This window comes from Salvelinus alpinus, chromosome 20, assembly GCF_045679555.1.
Source record: "Salvelinus alpinus chromosome 20, SLU_Salpinus.1, whole genome shotgun sequence".
Taxonomy (NCBI): Eukaryota; Metazoa; Chordata; class Actinopteri; order Salmoniformes; family Salmonidae; genus Salvelinus; species Salvelinus alpinus.
In genome coordinates, this window is record NC_092105.1 from 14308161 (window position 1) to 14321805 (window position 13645).

The 13645-nt window shown below is 44.4% G+C and overlaps 1 protein-coding gene across 1 annotated transcript; it reads left to right on the plus strand.

Moving 5' to 3' along the window:
- Positions 1-923: 923 nt before the first annotated feature.
- Positions 924-13269, plus strand: LOC139547156 (NXPE family member 3-like). Its single transcript, XM_071356210.1, has 6 exons — positions 924-1153; positions 2096-2275; positions 6309-7090; positions 7237-7307; positions 10960-11181; positions 11284-13269. Exons 2-6 carry the CDS (start codon positions 2126-2128, stop codon positions 11832-11834), a joined length of 1776 nt encoding a protein of 591 aa, XP_071212311.1. The 5' UTR covers positions 924-1153; positions 2096-2125; the 3' UTR covers positions 11835-13269.
- Positions 13270-13645: the final 376 nt, after the last annotated feature.

Sequence of the window (13645 nt, forward strand, 5' to 3'; positions counted from 1 at the left end):
CAATCACACCGACATTGTATGGGCAAAATGGTACGGTACCTACAGTAGCATCATCTGGATATGTGTGCAGCAAAGGTTCAACATTCACCTTATGCTACCATTTCTGTCAAGCCGTCTACACATACAGTTTGACGAATACGTTCGATAAATCCCAACATATGCACCACACAGAACGCACTGCAACTGCCTCCGCAACGCAATGCTGCAAGGGAACGCAGCGTTCCACTGGAAATTAAGGTACTTTTGGTGTACCGAAATGCATCTTACTGTCGGTGTGATCGAGGCGTTAATCTAACCTTAACCTTAATTTATTTCGACTCCTATGTCTACGCATGTTTTTTTACCCTCCATCTTTGGTCACCTGACTCTTCCTTGTCTGTCATTCTCACTTTATGTATCTGTGTTTATTTTATCTGTCCCTTTTCTTCTTGTATCTATTTCCCTTTCACAGACCACAAACCTCCTCAGGCCAATTCCAAACCCCTTAAACACCAAACGTATATTACCCCAACTCCATCTAAACCATCGCCCAATGTGCCTCGTTTCCGTTTCTGTGCGAGAATTAAATAAATATAACGGGACCTTTCACTTTCTGGGTCCGTCTGTGAACGCACTCATTCTGCCTTTTCACTGATGCCCCATGGTGACAGTATAACCCAGATCAGCAGTCAGTAATGTTATACATAATTGAATAACATCCATTGCAGGCCAGCCAACCTACAGTTCAGTTTACATGGATAAAAGCAACGGCATAATGTGTATATTCTAACAACCAAAATAGCGGTATGCTGGGTCAAATAAATTCACAGAACAAAAAACATGTGGTCTCCACCACTAAGGTATAAAAAATAACATTCTACACTTGATTTCCAGTATATGTGCTTTAAGCCTAGCCAAAAAGGGGAGGGCTTTGTACGGATATGATCTTAAGGTGACGTTCTATCATATCTACAGCACTGCTTGGGGTAACTGCATTTTTCTGGAAGGCGTTGTAGGCTTTAACCCAAAATTTAAACGGATGAATCTCGTTCTGAAATCTGACAGATTCGTAAAACGACACAATGAGCTGATACGCGCAGTGGTGAACATGAATATGATTGGTGTCGTGTGACAGTGGGATCATCTCGAGCAACGCAAGTTTCAGTTCAACTAAGTAAGCATTTGCCATATTTCGCAATCTCACGTCAGATATGTGCATGTACAAGTAGCAAGCAAGCAAGCAAGCATAAGCGTGCTAGCTGGCTAGCTAGAAGAGCCAACACAGAAATCGTATTGGCTACACTAATTTAGCTAACGTTAGCTGCTAAGAATACTACAATATTTAGCTTGGTGGTTAACAAACATTTCCAACGATTTATATTCGTTCCTCTATACAGCTATGACGTGCAGCTGAGCAAACACTGCATCTAAAGTGTACAGCCCGTTCTGCCCTCCATCTGTTGACATCACTGTCTATGTTTTGTTACTGATAAATGTGTTTGGGAAAAATGATCCGCGGACCGTGGTGGTAGGTTAGTACCAATGCTAGAGTATGTAGCCAACTGCAGGTAGCATGGAGTAATAAGGGTAAATCATTGCATGGTCTGCCCGGTATAGACATAGTTAGCAGTCCTATGGCTGGCTGTTCCAGAATATGCAACATCAACAAATACATTCACCGACTTCCAGTCATGTGACCAGAACAAGTGGATTACAAATCTTAGAACAGAGCAGCAATCTCGTGATACAGATATTTTTGCCTGAACAAAGTATTAACTTACTGGCTGGACATTGCTGCAGCAGTAGTAACTGTAAAGTGCTTTGTGAGCTATACTGCTGGCTAGTTGGTTTGAGTAGTGTACTGAACGTTGGAATACCAAGATATTACCTCAAATGAACCTGGATTCTCCACCCCAGAGCTAACATTTCAGTGATGTATGACTGCAAGTGCTTTCCCTTGCTGACTGTAGATTGATTATAATGAAAAGTGAGGTCAATGTGAGTGCTTCATAAAACAGGAAATCTGAATTGTTAACCTAGTGTTCCATGCTCTATGTAAATGCAAACACTTCCCCACTGTTGGCTTCTGACTCCTTTCTGACTTTGCTTATGTCAGGGGGACTGGTAGTGGCATGACACCGTTGCCATGGGGACATCAGACCGTGAGACTGGGCCTGATCATGGGAGGCAGAAAGGGGCCACTGTTTGGAAGAACCTGTCCAAATACACCCCTATCTTCCTTTTGCTGGCCCTGTCGGGAATCCTCTTCCTGTTGCGCAACATTCACACTCTTGAGGTGAGGAGGGGAAGGGGGAAAGGTATGTTTGTTGGCGTTGCTCTAGTAAGGGTTGGGGTGGGGCTTTACGTTCACTAGGTTGGGAGGGTTCAGATTGGTGGGGGTTGGACAAAGCATTCTGAAGGATCACCACAACTCTGTTTTCACTATTTCTAAGTGCGGAGGGGCTCAGTTAGTTTTTTCAGCTGGCCATTGAGGAACTCTAGCTCTATTGTGGAGGAGAGAGATGGCCATAGAGGAACTCTAGATCTATTGTGGAGGAGAGAGATGGCCATAGAGGAACTCTAGCTCTATTGTGGAGGAGAGATATGGCCATAGAGGAACTCAAGGTCTATTGTGGAGGACAGAGAGAAAGAGAAAAAAAACAGTTGTTTTCCTTGTATGAAACCATCCAGTCAAAGCTCAGCAACTCCCTTCCTTTTCACTACATCCTCTATTGTTTCTTAACTCCTTTTCCCCTTTGTGATGAATTTGTTGTTTATCATTAGCAATCATATTAAGGACAATGTCAACAAAATGGAACAGCAATAGGCCTATAAGCTGAACAACCACTTCAGCAGTGAGATGTGCTCTGATGTTTCTTCCTTTCTCCCACATTTCTTTAATTTAACCTTTTATTTAACTAGGAAAGTCAGTTAAGAACAAATTCTTATTTACAATGACGGCGGCCTACCAGAAGGCCTCCTGCGGGGACGGGGGCATGGGATAAAAAATAAATACAATATAAATATAGGACAAAACACACATCACAACAAGAGAGACAACACTACATAAAGAGAGACCTAAGATGACAACATAGCAAGGCAGCAACACATGACAACACAGCACGGTAGCAACACAACATAACAAGGTGACAACACAAAACATGGTACAAACATTATTGGGCACAGACAACAGCACAAAGGGCAAGAAGGTAGAGACAACAATACATCACACAAAGCAGCCACAACTGTCAGTAAGAGTGTCCATGATTGAGTCTTTGAATGAAGAGATTGAGATAAAACTGTCCAGTTTGAGTGTTTGTTGCAGCTCGTTCCAGTCGCTAGCTGCAGCGAGCTGAGAAGAGGAGCGACCCAGGGATGTGTGTGCTATGGGGACCTTTAACAGAATGTGACTGGCAGAACGGGTGTTGTATGTGGAGGATAAGGGCTGCAGTAGATATCCCAGATAGGGGGGAGTGAGGCCTAAAAGGGTTTTATAAATAAGCATCAACCAGTGGGTCTTGCGACGGGTATACAGAGATGACCAGTTTACAGAGGAGTATAGAGTGCAGTGATGTGTCCTATAAGGTGTCCTATAAGGGTTTTCTAACTTTATACACTGCACTCTTTGAGAGAGGTAGTTAGCAAACCAGCCCAAAGACCCCTCAGAGACACCAATACTCCTTAGCCAGCCCACAGTAATTTGAATGGTCTACCGTATCATAAGCTTTGGCCAAGTCAATAAAAATAGCAGCACAATATTGCTTTGAATCAAGGGCAATGGTGACATCATTGAGGACCTTTTAAGGTTGCAGTGACACATCCATAACCTGAGCGGAAACCAGATTGCATACCCGAGAGAATACTATAGACATCAAGAAATCCAGTCAGTTGATTACTGACAAGTTTTCCCAAAACTTTTGAATAACAGGGCAAAATAGAATTAGGCCTATAACAGTTAGGATCAGCTTGATCTCCCCTTTAAATAAAGGACGAACCGTGGCTGTTTTTACCTGTTTACCTGTTTTACCTATTTTTACCGAACCTGTTTTTAATTCTCATTTTCATTATGGGGGCGTGTTTATTAACAATACCACTGAAAATATAAAAAAAGAAGGTTCAAGCGTCTTCGACAAGCTGATTCGATACCATTTTACAGAGGCCAGTTCATGAAGGAAGGCTTGCTCATGAAAGTTTTTTAGCAAGCGTCTGACAAATCACAACATGTCGTTTCACTGAGCAGCCATTATGAACACAGGCTGTAAAACAGTGATCACTAAGGTCATTACAGAAAACACCAGACTGCTACCTATCAGGATTATGTGAGGATAATATCGAGGAGAGTAGCCTTTTCTCTGTGTTTGGAGTCATACCGTGTGGAATTGGTAATAATCTGAGAAAGATTTAGGTAGTCCCATTGCTTTAGGACTTGGTCGGGTGGTTTAAGCCGATCACAGTTTAGGTCACCAAGCAGGACAAATTCAGACTTAGTGTAAGGGGCCAGGAGAGAGCTTAGGGCAGGTAGGGTACAGGCCGGTGCTGATGGAGGACGATAGCACCCAGCAACAGTCAACAAAGAGCTATTTGAAAGTTTAATTCTTAAAACCAGCAAATCAAATTGTTTGGGGACAGACTTAGTGGAGACAACCGAGCACTGAAGGTGATCCTTGGTAAAGATTGCCACTCCCCCACCTTTGGAAGATCTGTCTTGCCGAAAAAGGTTATAACCAGAAAGGTTAACATCAGTATTCAAAACACTCTTCCTTCCTTGATTAGTGGTAAGAGTGTTGGGCCAGTAACCAAAAGGCTGCTAGATCGAATCCCCGAGCTGACAAGGTAAAAATCTGTCATTCTGCCCCTGAACGAGGCAGTTAACCCACTGTTCCTAGGCCGTCATTGTGAATAAGAATTTGTTCTTAACTGACTTGCCTGGTTAAATAAAAAACACGTCTCAGTAATGACCAACATATCTGGATTGGAGCTGTGAACCGACACTTTCAATGGATCCATTTTAGGTAATAATCTTCTAGTGTTAAAGTGCAGAAAACCCAGGCTTTTTTGAGAGCAGAAATCAGTGAAGCAGATATCAGCGCACAAGTCAGAATTGGGGCTACAACAGTAGATGGGCCACGGTGTACATGCACATTTCCAGATATCATCAGCAGTAATACAATCAAGGCACGGCAGAGGACAGGGAGAGCTCTGCAGTGCTGATTTATGACATCTGAATGTGCATCACATGGCAAAAATATATTGTACAGCAATTTCATCAGGTAACATGAATACAAAGCTGATGAGAGGTGGTTAGAATAGGATGGGAGGCCAAAAGTCAGTGTAACCAATAGAGAGTCAAAGTCCCGAGTGTGGGAACAAACAGTCTGTCCCACAGATGGGTAAAGAAAGTTCATAGTCAACAAAGTATGCAGGAGTCATGAGGCAAAGTGCACAAGAAGAAAGAAAAAAATATATATATATAACAACTTGGGCTAGCCATTGTAAGTTCATTGTCACTTGCACCAACAGTGCGTGAGTGCTGGTAGCGAGCGAAAGCTCGGGAGAGAGGGGTGAGTGTGGTGGAGATACCTGTACCAGACGGGGAGACAGGCCAGGGCAGACGGTGAACAGATAGCCAGGTGGAATCCAAGCAGCAGGCAACGGGAGTAGGTGTCACACCCACTTGGGAGAAGCTTTTATTTCTGGAGGCAGATTTATTGTAGAAAATGCCAGTGAATGGGTTTTGAACAGCAGGAGGGGACTTCAGAGGATGCTTCAAAGACTCCTGACACTTGTTGGGCCCAAAGGCCTTTTACTTCACACCTTAGTGCTAATTGAATTTGTATCTGGTCTGTCCTTGCAAACTTGGCAGCCTTAACTCAGCATTCAGTCCCCATAGAGTAAAATATATCATTGTGATGTACTTTATTTTTCCTTTTTTCTTTTTCTTCTTGGCTTTCAAAATAGCATCAGACCAAACACTAGTCACTCAGTTCCAGGTTGGATGGTGTCCTCAGGTCTCTGCTGTTTGTTTGCTAGAGCACCCTCCGTATAGCTTGGAAAAATAACCTTGGAAGCAGTAATCTCTCCGGTTAATAGTTTGTAGGTTTGGAGTTTTGATCTGGAGCGAAGGCCATGCTGTGGAGTGTAGCATCCTGCATATGTACCTGCTGAAAAATCCAAGTTTATCTAACTCCAAATCTATCCTTTTGTAAAAAACATGTTGAAAAATGTGAAAGCTCACATGCAGCTGTGTTTCTCTCTGAGGGGGGCGTGTCTTTTAATCACCACCCTCCATTACTACCCTCCCTCTTGGTGACCTTTCCTCTTCTCTGCAGAAACTCAACTGCCAAACAGTGTCGACACTCTACCAGTTCCAGAGCAGCATCCATTCAGCCTTCACCCCAGAGGAACAACCTCCTTTGGATCACAACCGGAGCTACTGTGGCCACCTGGGCCTGGAGCCCTCAGCCGAGGAGGCTCTGGAGCAGCGTTACCTCCTGGAGTCCATTGCGTGGCCAGAGCCTCAGCCTCGGCTGACGCCTAGACCCCTGCGGCAGACCAGCGACCCTGCACACAGCCTGTTTGCGATCCTGCCAGGAGGGGGTGGGAGAGAGTGGCGTGTGGGAGATCAGCTAGAGGCGCTAGTCCATATGCATGACTTCCAGGGGCGTCCCAAGCGTCACGGTGGGGACTTCCTGCTGGCCCGGCTGCATTCCTCAGAGTTGGGGGCGGGTGTTGCAGGACAGGTGCTGGACCACCGGAATGGGCTCTACTCAGCCGTGTTCCCGTTACTATGGGAGGGGTCTGTACGGGTAGAGGTGACACTGGTCCATCCTAGTGAGGCAGTTGCTGTGCTGCGTCGGTTACGAGAGGAACATCCCGACCGCGTCTTCTTCAAGAGTCTGTTCCGCTCTGGATTCTTGTCTGAGACCACCGTGTGCAACCTGTGCCTGCCAACCACCCGGCAGCCGCTGTGCAATTACACGGACCCCCACACAGGTGAACCATGGTACTGCTACAAGCCCAAACTGCTCAGCTGTGACACACGGATCAACCACGCCAAAGGAGGCTACCAAAAACACCTGCTCACCAACAAAGAGTCACTGCTCTTCCAGAGGTTAGTGAGTGGTAGATGAGAGTATGTGAGGACTGTATGTTAGACCTATGTAGTAGTTGTGCCTTAGCTAGTAACATGTACAATTACAAGGTTTGTTTCGGTTATATGATTTTTTTAACAAAATAAGTCTCTTTGATTTTTCTCAGTGGTGTAAACATCAAAGTCCGTGTTCATGCTTCCGGGTCTGACAGTGTCATTGTGCAGCCTGAGAAGAAAGGTAAGACAGCAAGGGGATGCTGCACACAGGCTAGTGTGCATCCGTGTGCTTGTTTGTAGGGTGGGAGGTAGCCAGCAGATCTGACCCGCTTTCTCACAGCTGCACTAGGGTCGGACAGCATTCTTGTGTATATTAAGACACTGCGGAGCCCAGCGCAAGATATGGCTCAGAAAACGTACCTCAATCCAGGGATGAGAAATGCATTGTACACTGAACTGTCCCATTATCCCAACTGTTACACTAAGAAGATTGAATGACTGCTTGGTACCTTTTCTGAGCCATATCTTGCGCCGGCTCCGCAGTGTCTTAATATACACAGGAATGCACTGCAATAAGGCCAGAGAGGGTGTGGTATATGGCCAATACACCACGGCTAAGGACTGTTCTTAACCACGACACAACGTGGAGTGCCCTCGATACAGCTCTTAGCCGTGGTATATTGGCCATATACCACAAACCCCCGAGGTGCCTAATTGATTGCTATTATAAACTGGTTACCAATGTAATTAGAGCAGTAAAAACACATGTTTTGTCATACCTATGGTATACGGTCTGATATACCACGGCTGTCAGACAATCAGCATTCAGTGCTCGAACCACCCAGTTTATAGTCAGTTTTGTACTGGATTTGTCGGTATGCAGTATTTGTGTGTGTTTTGTATCAATCTACAGTACCTTCAGAAAATATTCACACCCCTTGACTTTTTCCACATTTTTGTTGTGTTACAGCCTGAATTTAAAATGTATTAAATTTAGATTTATTTCCTCCCGGGTGGCGCAGTGGTCTAGGGCACTGCATCGCAGCGCTAGCTGCGTCACCAAAGACTCTGGGTTCGCGCCCAGGCTCTGTCGCAGCCGGCCGCGACCGGGAGGTCCGTGGGGCGACGCACAATTGGCCTAGCGTCGTCCGGGTTAGGGAGGGTTTGGCCGGTAGGGATATCCTTGTCTCATCGCGCTCCAGCGACTCCTGTGGCGGGCCGGGCGCAGTGCGCGCTAACCGAGGGGGCCAGGTGCACGGTGTTTCCTCCAACACATTGGTGCGGCTGGCTTCCGGGTTGGAGGCGCGCCGGGTTGGAGGCGCACAACCCATGGCTTTCGACCTTCGTATCTCCCGAGCCCGTACGGGAGTTGTAGCGATGAGACAAGATAGTAATTACTAGCGATTGGATACCACGAAAATTGGGGAGAAAAGGGGGTCAAATTTATTTTTTTTTTAAATAAAAAATCGATTTATTTGTCACTGGCCGACACACGATAATGTCGAAGTGGAATTTTTTTATTTTTTTTATTTATGTCTACAAGTGAATAAATCAAAAGCTGAAACGTCTTGAGTCAATAAGTATTCAACCCCCTTTGTTATGTAAAGCCTAAGTAAGTTCAGGAGTAAAAATGTGCTTAACAAGTCACACGTTACATGGACTCACTCTGAATTTCAAACACATATTCAACCACAGAGTCCAGGGAGGTTTTCTAATTCCTTGCATAAAGAAGGGCACCTATTGGTAGATGGGATAAAAAAAGCAGACATTCAAAATCCCTTTTGGTGAAGTTATTAATTACACTTTGGATGGTATATCAATACACCCAGTCGATACAAAGATACAGACGTCCTTCCTAACTCAGTTGTCCAGAGAGGAAGGAAACCACTTGAGGATTTCACCATGAGGCCAATGGTAATTTGAAAACAGTTACAGAGTTTAATGGGTGTGATAGGAGAAAACTGAAGATGACTGAGTGAGAAGGAAGCATGCACATGCATCCTGTTTGCAACAATGCACTAAAGTAATACTGCAAAAAACATGGCAAAGCAATACACTTTTTGTCCTGAATACAAAGTGTTATGTTTGGGGCAAATCCACTACAACAAATTACTGAGTACCACTCTTCATATTTTCAAGCATAGTGGTGGCTGCTTCATGTTATGGGTATGCTTGTAATTGGGGAGTTACAGGATAAAAAATAAACTGAATGGAGCTAAGCACAGGCAAAATTCTAGAGGAAAACCTGGTTCAGTCTTCTTTCCACCAGACACTGGGAGATTAATTCACCTTTTAGTAGGACAATAACCTAAAACAAGGCCAGATCTACCCTGGAGTTGCTTACCAAGAAGACAGTGAATGTTCACAAGTTGCCGAGTTACAGTTTTGACTTAAATCTACTTGGAAATCTATGGCAAGACCTGTAAATGGTTGACTAGCAATGATCAACAACAAATCACATTTTTTAAAGAATAATCTGTAAATATTATACAATCCAGGTGTGCAAAGCTCTTAGAGACTTACCCAGAAAGACTCACAGCTGTAATCACTGCCATAGGTGATTCTAACATTTATTGACAAAAGGGTGTGAATACTTATGTTATATGAGATGTTTCTGTATTTAATTTTCAATAAATTTGCAAGCACTTCTAAAAACATTTTCACTTTGTTGTTATTAGGTATTGTGTGTTTTTTATTTTATCTTTATTTAACTAGGCAAATCAGTTAAGAACAAATTCTTATTTTCAATGACGGCCTAGGAACAGTGCCTTGTTCAGGGGCAGAACGACAGATTTTTACCTTGTCAGCTCGGGGATCAAATCAAATCAAATGTATTTATATAGCCCTTCTTACATCAGCTGATATCTCAAAGTGCTGTAAAGAAACCCAGCCTAAAACCCCAAACAGCAAGCAATGCAGGTGTAGAAGCACGGTGGCTAGGAAAAACTCCCTTTAAAGGCAAAAACCTAGGAAGAAACCTAGAGAGGAACCAGGCTATGAGGGGTGGCCAGTCCTCTTCTGGCTGTGCTGGGTGGAGATTATAACAGAACATGGCCAAGATGTTCAAATGTTCATAAATGACCAGCATGGTCAAATAATAATAATCACAGTAGTTGTCGAGGGTGCAGCAAGTCAGCACCTCAGGAGTAAATGTCAGTTGGCTTTTCATAGCCGATCATTAAGAGTATCTCTACCGCTCCTGCGGTCTCTAGAGAGTTGAAAACAGCAGGTCTGGGACAGGTAGTACGTCCGGTGAACAGATCAGGGTTCCATAGCCGCAGGCAGAACAGTTGAAACTGGAGCAGCAGCACGGCCAGGTACACTGGGGACAGCAAGGAGTTATCATGCCAGGTAGTCCTGAGGCATGGTCCTAGGGCTCAGGTCCTCCGAGAGAGAGAAAGAAAGAGAGAAGGAGAGAATTAGAGAGAGCATACTTAAATTCACACAGGACACCGGATAAGACAGGAGAAGTACTCCAGATATAACAAACTGACCCTAGCCCCCCGACACATAAACTAATGCAGCATAAATACTGGAGGCTGAGACGGGAGGGGTCAGGAGACACTGTGGCCCCATCCGATGATACCCCCGGACAGGGCCAAACAGAAAGGATATAACCCCACACACTTTGCCAAAGCACAGCCCCCACACCACTAGAGGGATATCTTCAACCACCAACCACCATTTCGGTTACAAGTCCAACGCTCTAACCATTTGGCTACCTGCCGCCCGTGGAAATGGGTGAGAACCCCCCCCCCCCCGCAATGTAATCCATTTTGAATTCAGGTTGTAACGCAACAAAATGTGGAATAAGTCAGGTGGTATGAATACTTTGAAGGCACTGTACTTGTAAGGTTATGTTAGCTAGCGCATCATGATGTCTCCTCTTTCAGACAAACCAGAGATGGAGAGCAGCAGTGTGAGAGCGGAGCCTATCAGGGTCACTCCCTCTGGGTATTACTTCCAAGGGTCATGGCGGGCGCTGGGTGGTGTCGCAATGCATCAGTTTAACGACTCCTCTGCCATTACTCAGTGTCTGAAGGGCAAGGTGGTGTACATGTATGGAGATTCCACTGCTAGACAGTGGTTCGAGTACCTCAACGCCTTTGTCCCAGGTGAGTGCTGTCTGCTAAAGCCCAATGACATCTCTCACTGTGCACTGTCTCGTGTGCTTTCTAACTCTCTGTTCTGTTTGTCCAACTTCCTCTTTATCACAGAGCTGAAAGAGTTCAACCTTCACAGTCCTAGGAATGTGGGGCCCTTCATGGCAGTGGACAGCACCCACAACATCCTGCTGAGGTACCGCTGTCATGGTCCTCCAATACGCTTCTCCACTGTTATTGCCAGTGAGATGCGCTATGTAGCTAACGAGCTGGACGGCCTGGCGGGAGGCCCAGATACCGTGGTGGTCCTCAGCGTTTGGGCCCATTTTAGCACCTTCCCTGTAGAGGTCTACATACGCAGACTACGCCACATTCGACGGGCAGTGGTGCAGCTTCTGGACCGTGCCCCGGGGACCCTGATAGTGGTACGTTCAGCCAACCTCCAAGCCCTGGACCCGGAGGTGAGCCTGTACAATAGTGACTGGTTCTCCGTACAGCTGGACGGGGTGCTCAGGGCCATGTTCAGGGGTCTGGATGTCTTGCTGGTGGATGCCTGGGAGATGACCCTTGCTCACCACCTCCCCCATGCTCTCCACCCTCCTCCAGTCATTGTCAAGAACATGATTGACACTATCCTCTCTTACGTATGCCCAGAGAAGAGCTAGCCCGAGAAAGGAAAAGAGTATGGAAGATTAAAAATTAGTGTGAGATGGTGAGTGTGGCTATGTTTACAAGAGTTACTTATAGTGTAATCACAAAGCTCACCTGTTTACTGCGAGCATGGCCTGATGTAGCCTAAGCCCTATCTGCTGTGTACCTGCTTCCTGTATATGGGATCCGCTGTTGTGAAGTGACCTAGTGTTTTTATCAACCATCTCACACTCACAAATAAACCAGGAGAGATGGGGAGATAAACAACGGGACTGATTGAATCAGTCAACTATGAACAGATTACTGATTTTGACCCCACCTGCTGTATTTAAAGTTGAATGGCCAACAGTTCAAAGGGTTCTTGTTTCAAAGGGTTATCTTAAGAAGTGTGTAAAAAGGTTTATGCAATAGTTTCTGACATTCAGTGTTTGTTTTATGGGAAACAGCCATGTTATTGAATTGTGACTCACAGATTGTTTAAAAAAACAAAACAGATTTCAACTAACTCTGTTCAATACACTTTTGCAAAACTTGAATGGAATATCGGCTGCCATAGGCAATAAGTAAATGTAGGCTACTGCAGTGCAGTAGGGAAGATTGAGAGTGGAAAATGCAGTATAACAAATGCATGGAAAATGACACATTTGCCAAATCCTGTACTTTAGACTTGCATTAATGATGTTCTCACTCTAAATATCAAATATGTTTGGTTATACAAAAACAGGAGCAAAGTGTCGAAGGTATTTTGACAAAAGTAAATATGAGGAAAATAATACCAAACAATGGGTTTATGGTTACAAACCTCAATGTGAATCCAGCTCTGTCATGTCAAATAAATCTGTTTGGTTTAGTGTGGGCCTCTAGGAAATGCCCAAGGCATGTCGCCATGATTTAGCCTACAACCTAACAGATTAATATTTGTTAACTCAGTTCTGTACCAAATCATGTGCTTTCCTATGTATTCCATATCCAAGGATGTTCAAAAACGTAACCCTTGAGGACTTTGTCTGCTGGTTTTTGTCATCCATCAAGAAGTTTACAAGCCTGAATCAGATGCTGATGGAAACGGCAAGGCCAGCAAACAGTCTTCCTCCTGGCCTGGCTTTATTCTTCTTATCCAGTGTTATTTTTCAAGTACTTTTGCAACAGTTTACATCAAAATGTGACATTATTTAAATATAGGAATAACTTTTATCATGTTACTGTTTACCCTTTTTGAGACTGCCTAACAAGAGTCTTAAGTGATGCCATTTTGTAGCTAACGGTTACAGCAGTATTATTGCCTATGCCGTGCACCACAGCTGGAATGCTTTAACATGTTACCGTTTGCCAAGCTTCGCTATTGCCAAGTGTTACCTCACTTTCTACCAGTTACCATAACAGTGTTAACTTGCCACAATTCAAATATATCTCCCATTGAACAATTGCAATAAAGTGATTGGAGATTTATTTATGAAGGAAGATATAAGGTCTGACTAGCTAGCTAGTCCTTGAGAAGAACTTTGTTGAACAAGTACTTGGACCCCCCCCCCCCCACACACACACACACATTAACAAATGTTCTTATATCCAGATAGTTAGCTAGCTTGATGTTAGCTAAAGCTTTAACTTCCGCCTGGAGTTAGCTAAGCTTTAGCAAGTAATCCATCGCAATTGTTCGATAGTGGAAAATAATTAGCTAAATATCAACATGACTGATGCCCTCCTCTCAGTCGTGTCTGAAGCAAAGAGGAACGCTTTCCCAACTCTCTCCATTCTCTCAAAGTGGTGAGGACCAATTAATAAACAAAATGCTATGTTGGAGTAATAGTGTAAGCAAACAGAG